The sequence below is a fragment of the Sebastes fasciatus genome, chromosome 17, assembly GCF_043250625.1.
Source record: "Sebastes fasciatus isolate fSebFas1 chromosome 17, fSebFas1.pri, whole genome shotgun sequence".
NCBI lineage: Eukaryota > Metazoa > Chordata > Actinopteri > Perciformes > Sebastidae > Sebastes > Sebastes fasciatus.
The window spans coordinates 3,169,878-3,177,683 of record NC_133811.1 but is presented as its reverse complement, the minus strand read 5'-3'; the positions used below and the strand labels follow the sequence as shown (position 1 = coordinate 3,177,683).

The window sequence follows — 7,806 nt, the reverse complement described above, 5'->3', positions numbered from 1 at the left end:
ACTGCAGCAGCACTCCTCCAGAAGCTTCACACATAATAAGGTCAAAACACAGTGATTATTTATCAGTTTCAGGCCTCTTTTCATTTGTTCTGTAGATTAGAGGGAAGCTCCAGGTACAAAAGATGAGGCAGGCAAATTTTTAAGGTGTGTTCTATAAAACGTAACGTTCAAGAACAAACTGGCAAAACTAGTTGGCCAAGTATGTGTGCGTGTAGGCACACAGTTTAAGCAATAGTGCAATTATTCATGAGACAAATATCCAGGAGGAGGAGGAGATTAGAGAAAAACGCTGTCGTTCGATCTCTTTTTACGGCAACAGCGGAGAGGGAAGGTGCGGATAAATAAAGCAGGAGACTACCGGCATTCCCCAGGTGAGTTAAAATGCTGTAATATCTTTAAATTTGCTCTATTAAACTGGTTGTTTCTACAAGAAATCAAAACCCATTAAATACCACTAAAACTTTTTAGATACATGAAATAAGATTAGAAGGTAGTGGGCTTTGGATGATCATCTAATCGACTGCTTTGCTTTCTAATCGTGATGGTTTCTAATGGTTTCCATTGTTAGATGAACTGTTTTCTGTTGGTCTGTATTGATTTCTAATGGTTTACATTCATTTGACAGCTGCTAATTTACCTTTCAGATTAAGATTTTACAAAATTTGATCAGTTTGTAAAACATGGTGCATGGTGCCAGAAGTATAGGCGGTAGTTAAACTTCTCTCAACGTCAAACATTAGGCTTATCGTGCAACACAGGCAGAGGACATTATGTACAATGAAGAATACTTAGTTGGATAACTAATAACTTTTTTGCCAGTTATTTACTTTAACAAGTATTTTTTTTAAAATACAGGAACAAAATGGGAAGGGAAAAGATCCACATCAGCATTGTGGTCATCGGCCATGTCGACTCTGGTAAGTCCACCTCCACCGGTCACCTGATCTACAAGTGCGGAGGCATCGACAAGAGAACCATCGAGAAGTTCGAGAAGGAAGCCGCTGAGGTTGGTTTAGGGAAACACCAGAGGCCTTCAATTAGGTTTTAACAAATGTTCACACCATATAAAAGACAGTGAGGCCACAAAGGCACAAACTGTGACACATATCAGGGTGTGGCGGATGTAACCTCCCAACATTTGCTTAGTTACTACTGCCACCTACTGTTGAAATAGGTGTACTGTCTTTAACAAGGTAATGTCATTCAGAAAATACTGTTAAGATTATTTGCAGTTATATTTTTGAACATACAAATTAAAATGCCATGTGACAAGGGCTGATAGCCGATATAGCTATTAAAAAAAAGTGGGAAATCAGCCTAAAAATAAATGCTTTCTCAAAAAATCACCATAACCAATATTACCTAATGGCTATATAGGCTACTTTAATTAATGGTAAAAGACTCACATGGAAGTTAGTCATCTAGGCTACATAAAAAAAGGCTACTTGTTGCTACACTGCTTTACCATTATGCTGTCACTTTACCCGTAGCTTTATATTTTACTTACTGTTTTACAAACTGTTTACACCTATTTATATTTATTACTTCTCATTATGCATATACATTTGCTACATCCCTGTTTACATTTGCAGTTACAGTTTATTCATTTGCAAAACTGTCTACCACAAATTTATATTACTATATTTTATATTTTATTTATGTTTATATTTTACCCTGCACTATTTTATGTCTTATATTCTCATTTTTCTTTTACTTGTGTGATTTTTGGTAACACTTCATTTTACAGGTCCGCCAATTTCATGGTGATAATTAGCAAGTGATCTATTTGAAATTCCTTTGGAATTACTGCCAAATTACCCCAATATTTACCTCAAAATCTAGTGAAAATTACTTTATTATAAACATTATTTAATAATGAAGTGCTAAAATAGTATTTAATGGTTAAAATAGGGCCCTTCGGCTTGAGAAGCGGCTGCTCTTCATCGGAGGTGGAAAACCAAAACTAATAGAAGACACTTCTGTTCATGCACAGATCTCACCATAGTGTGAATTATTGTCTACACAGATGGAACCTGGTAGCTGATGTCATGATTCAGGGAGGTTTTTAAAGACATTTCAAAGAAGTTATTTGCTAACTATTATCTATTTATCAGCAGACATGGAAATAAAGCATATCAATTAACTTTTTATTCTTTTCCTGGAAATGTATTAAATAAATTACCAGCTATTCGGAAATAGTGGAATATAATTATTAAATAATGTTTATAATAAAGTCCTTTTTTATCAATTTTGAGGTAAATATTGGGGAAATCTGGCACTAATTCCGAAGAAAAGTGTTACCTGTTTTTCCTATTTGTTATGCATATTTAATGAGCATTTTTGGAGGGAGCCTGAGATCCAAGATTTTCATTGCCAATGACTGCTTCCATGTCATTGTTGTGCATGTTCTGCAATCTCCCTACACGAAACCCTGGACATAATTATTAAGCACACACTAGTAAAGTAAATGAATTACCGTCTTCAAGCTATTATTTGAAAAAATGATGTTTCTAAAAAGGGGATCTGCATGACATTAATGTTTTTATTTAAAAAAACGGCTTCACAGATTCACGTGCTTTGTGCTGTTTTTACCTCCACAGATGGGCAAGGGCTCCTTCAAGTACGCCTGGGTGCTGGACAAACTGAAGGCCGAGCGTGAGCGTGGTATCACCATCGACATCGCTCTGTGGAAGTTTGAGACAACCAGGTACTACGTGACCATCATTGATGCCCCTGGACACAGAGACTTCATCAAGAACATGATCACCGGTACCTCACAGGTATGTTATAGCGTTAATACAAGGCAAATTCAAAGTCCGAACGTGGGCAGAGAATGATGTCGCTCTCCCTATGTGAGTGTCCTGATCCGAGCTTTTCCTGGCTTTGTTGACATCGCCAGCCCGCTCGCTTTCAGTGCCCCACTGGCGAACTCATTCGCTGCTCTTATACGGCAGTTACAGCTGATGACACCTGCCGGTTCCCCCTAAGATGCAGTATTGCATCTGTCAGCACTTTAGCCACTGTTGGCACTCATCGCCGTTACTACTGCGAGCTGCTGGCCCGCCCATGTTGAGGGGCAGTAGAAATGCTCCCAATCCTGTATTTAGCACCTTTAATCTGAACATTATCTGACTTTTGATTTTTAGGCTGACTGCGCCGTGCTGGTCGTCGCTGCTGGTGTCGGTGAGTTTGAGGCTGGTATCTCCAAGAACGGCCAGACCCGCGAGCACGCCCTGCTGGCCTACACTCTGGGTGTGAAGCAGCTCATCATTGGAGTCAACAAGATGGACTCCACCGATCCCCCTTACAGCCAGAGCCGTTTCGAGGAAATCACCAAGGAAGTGGGCGCCTTCATCAAGAAGACCGGCTACAACACCAAAGCTGTTGCCATGGTCCCCATCTCTGGGTGGCACGGAGACAACATGCTTGAACCCAGTGAGAAGGTGAGGGACTTATTTCATGCAAAGCTCAAGTCAACATACTGCAGTTGTGGTTGGCAGGTGGTGTAATATGTCATGTCTTGGATTTTCTCATCAAATAATCCTCCAGAGCTAATTATTGTTCTTTCTCTTACCCCATTACTTTTCCTGTCTTCCTCTCTCTCTGTCTCTGTATCTGCACTCTCCATTTCAGATGGGCTGGTTCAAGGGTTGGACGGTCGAGCGTAAGGAGGGCAATGCCAGTGGAAAGACACTGTTTGAGGCTCTGGACTCCATCCTGCCCCCCACCCGCCCCACCGGCAAGCCCCTCCGTCTGCCCTTGCAGGACGTCTACAAGATTGGCGGTAAGGATTGTCACAGAGTTGTTACCTCCTTATTCCCTGTACGTCTTTCCATGTATGGGCTGTAATATTAAGCGATTCCGCACCCTGTAGGCCAACTTTACATCTCCCACAAACCTAAAATTACAGTTCATATTCCATCAAACTTTCTTCTATGGACTCCCTTTTATTTTGAAGTGAACTGAGGAGCTTACTAGAAACTTGTTGCCTCCTGCTCTCTCAGGTATTGGAACTGTCCCCGTCGGCCGTGTTGAGACCGGCATCCTGAAGCCCGGTACGATCGTCACCTTTGCTCCCACCTGCCTGTGCACTGAGGTGAAGTCTGTGGAGATGCACCACGAGTCTCTGACCGAAGCTCTCCCCGGTGACAACGTCGGCTTCAACGTCAAGAACGTGTCCGTCAAGGAGATCAAACGTGGATTCGTGGCTGGCGACAGCAAGAACGACCCACCCAAGGGAGCTTCCTGCTTCACTGCCCAGGTGAATCTGAGCAAATGAAAAGAGAGGACATAGAGATTAAAAAGGAATAAATGAATATGAGGAATTAGACTTGGATTTTTAGATGTGACAGTCTCTTCACAATTTGTATAATCATGTTCTGAAAGACTGAAAAATTAGCTTCACATTCTTTGTCATTCTTGCCTGCAATAATACTGTATACACCTATAAGCATTAAAATGCCAAACATTTAACCCCTTCACAAAACAGTATTTTATCTTATGCTTCATGCTCTATCACATTCAAACTCCAACCAACAATGAAATAATTAGGAATTAACCGTCCGTCCTGCCCCTCTTGTCCTTCTATCAACTGTAACTGTCTCTAGCCCTTTTGGTGGCCTTGGCGAAATTTGGATTTGGACTTAGGATTTGGATTTGGTGGGGAAAAACTGTCATGGCCATTTACAAAGGAGTCCCTTGACCTCTGACCTCCAGATCAGTGAATGTAAATGGGTTCTATGGGTACCCACGAGTCTCCCCTTTACAGACATGCCCACTTTATGATAATCACATGCAGTTTGGGGCAAGTCATAGTCAAGTCAGCACACTGACACACTGACAGCTGTTGTTGCCTGTTGGGCTGCAGTTTACCATGTTATGATTGGAGCATATGTTTTATGCTAAATGCAGTACCTGTGAGGGTTTCTGGACAATATCTGTCATTGTTTTAGGTTGTTAATTGATTTCCAATAATAAATATATACATACATTTTCATAAAGCTGCATATTTGACCACTACCATGTTGATAAGAGTATTAAATACTTCTAATTACTTCTTTTAAATACTTAATCATTTTATTTATTTTTATAGGCGACTGCCTATATGGCCTATGCCTTAAGCCGGCCCTGTGCTCACGAACTGAAAAGAACTGAATGACTAGTCTCAATGTCCTGCTTTGATGATAATCTCTCAAAGAAATATAATAATAAGCAAGATACTCCCACCCAAAATGTCCTTTTTATAGACTCTAAAGAGGTGCATGAGTGATTCCAGCTGAGGTAAACATAAACATCTGTGGACCTCTGCTGGCCTCTAGCAGGAACTGCAATGGTGTCCATCTCAGGCCTGAAGTGAGTGCTGGATAGAGAACTCTCGTCATCATTTCTAAATGCACTTAAACATTATTATTTCAGGTCATCGTCCTGAACCACCCCGGCCAGATCAGCAATGGTTATTCCCCCGTGCTGGACTGCCACACCGCTCACATCGCCTGCAAATTCAGCGAGCTCAAGGAGAAGATCGACCGTCGTTCTGGCAAGAAGATTGAGGACAACCCCAAGTTTGTGAAGTCTGGAGACGCCGCCATTGTCATACTGGTCCCATCGAAGCCCATGTGTGTTGAATCCTTCTCAGAATATCCTCCACTGGGTGAGTAAAATGCTTTTTCTTCTTTATCTGCTGCATTTTGTAGGTTACAGTCCACTTTGTTGTTAAGGTAAGGGACTGGGTTAGTTTTTAGTGCCCAACTATCTATCCAGCATCACTGTTTACTCTTCTTTTATTACGACACTTTTACTTACGTTTATTAACCTATTCAATTTTCTACCTCTTACCCTTCAACTGACAGTTCAATGGCTTTCAGTGACGGTACTTCAACTCACACATTTCGACTGATTTTTACTTATTTTTTCTCTTGTCTTTATTTGCATATTTGGTATTTAATCCAAAAGATTAGTTAGTAAGATTACTTCTTACATTACGTTATTATTACTTCTTACATTATTACTTATTACTTATTAATGGTTAAGGTTAGGCATTGATCTTGAATAGTTAAGGTTAGACATTGACCTTGAATACTTACGGTTAGGCATTGACCTTGAATAGTTAAGGTTAGGCATTGATCTTAAATACTTAAGGTTAGGCATTGATCTTGAATACTTAAGGTTAGGCATTGATCTTGAGTAGTTAAGGTTAGGCATTGATCTTGAATAGTTAAGGTTAGGCACGGATCTTGAATACTTAAGGTTAGGCATTGATCTTAAATACTTAAGGTTAGGCATTGATCTTGAATACTTAAGGTTAGGCATTGATCTTGAGTAGTTAAGGTTAGGCATTGATCTTGAATAGTTAAGGTCAGACATTGATCTTGAGTAGTTAAGGTTAGGCATTGATCTTGAATAGTTAAGGTTAGGCATTGATCTTGAATAGTTAAGGTTAGGCACGGATCTTGAATACTTAAGGTTAGGCATTGACCAGCAGTTTATCATGATATTATTTTCTCATTCTTTAGAATAAAACAGAACGGTATTTTCCCATCTGTACTTCTGTAATCTCTTCTTTTTTTGCTGGTGGACTATGCTCGTAGGTTGCCATTTTTTAAATCTCACATGGCTGACAGGCGTATCATAGCAACGCTGTCACTCATCACTTGTGAGTGACAGTGTGCTTCTGAGGGATTACAGATCAGGAGGAGGAGCAGGTTCTGTCAGGACATAGAATGAGCACAAAATCTTCTTCCAACTTTTTTTGACATTTATTTTGTCAAATATTTCAATGACATTTTTCCAGCCTCTCATTGACTCCTCTGTTTCTCGCTGTTCTTGTCCATCTCTTCCTCTCAGGTCGCTTTGCTGTGCGTGACATGAAGCAGACCGTGGCCGTTGGTGTCATTAAGGAGGTTGAGAAGAACGATGGCAGTGGTGGAAAGATGACCAAGTCTGCAGTGAAGGCGACTGGAGGGAAGGCCCCCGCCGCCAAGAAATGAATTGTCATGCAGGACGTCCAACAAAAGGTCACGTCTCAGCAGCCATCCCCTCTTCATCCCAACGCCGTCTTCTGGCTTGTGATGATTAAAAGCCATTGGAAAAGTTTCCGCCGGAAAGGAAGGCTTGTGCCTTTTAGGGAAAACTATTATAAAAAATTCGGTTGAAAGCAAAATAATAAAAATCTCAAACATGCCCAGTGAATGTGTTTCTTTTCTTGTTTTGCAACTTTTGAAAATATAACATCCTTTTTTTGTAATTATCTTTTTATTGAGTTTTAAAGAGAGAATGAACGTAACCCAGGGCTGGACTGGCCATCTGGCATACCGGGCGTTTTCCCGGTGGGCCGACGTCCTTTTGGGCCGACGTATGCCTTTTTTTTCTTCTTTTTTTTCGCCCATAAAACAGGTAAATCGTCCCATTTCTTTTCCTTAATTGACACTGGGCTGGCCCAATCGCTCTGTGCCCGGTAGCCACAGTGAGGAAGAGAGAGATGAGGGAGAGAGGAGGGAGGGAGATGACGGAGAGAGAGGAGGGAGGGAGATGAGGGAGAGAGAGGAGAAAGAGAGATGAGGGAGAGAGGAGAAAGAGAGATGAGGGAGAGAGAGGAGGGAGAGAGAGGAGAAAGAGAGATGAGAGAGAGAGATGAGGGAGAGAGATGGGGGAGAGGAGAGAGAGAGAGGAGGGAGGGAGATGAGGGAGAGAGAGGAGAAAGAGAGATGAGGGAGAGAGAGGAGAAAGAGAGATGAGGGAGAGAGAGGAGGGAGAGAGAGGAGAAAGAGATGAGAGAGAGAGATGAGGGAGAGAGATGGGGGAGAGGAG

The 7,806-nt window shown here is 41.4% G+C and overlaps 1 protein-coding gene across 1 annotated transcript; it reads left to right on the top strand.

Moving 5' to 3' along the window:
• Window positions 1-173: 173 nt before the first annotated feature.
• Window positions 174-7,179, top strand: LOC141753969 (elongation factor 1-alpha-like). The gene is made up of 8 exons (XM_074612695.1): window positions 174-371; window positions 856-1,006; window positions 2,601-2,780; window positions 3,147-3,443; window positions 3,634-3,784; window positions 4,005-4,261; window positions 5,416-5,650; window positions 6,844-7,179. The coding sequence occupies exons 2-8, from the start codon at window positions 863-865 to the stop codon at window positions 6,984-6,986; spliced, it is 1,407 nt and encodes a 468-aa protein (XP_074468796.1). The 5' UTR covers window positions 174-371; window positions 856-862; the 3' UTR covers window positions 6,987-7,179.
• The last annotated feature ends 627 nt before the right edge of the window (window positions 7,180-7,806 follow it).

Coding starts and splice junctions, on each gene's coding strand:
- LOC141753969 (XM_074612695.1), top strand. CDS start 863: ATGGGAAGGGAAAAGATCCACATCAGCATTGTGGTCATCGGCCATGTC. Junction 1,007..2,600: donor TCGAGAAGGAAGCCGCTGAG/GTTGGTTTAGGG, acceptor TTACCTCCACAG/ATGGGCAAGGGCTCCTTCAA. Junction 5,651..6,843: donor CTCAGAATATCCTCCACTGG/GTGAGTAAAATG, acceptor TCTTCCTCTCAG/GTCGCTTTGCTGTGCGTGAC.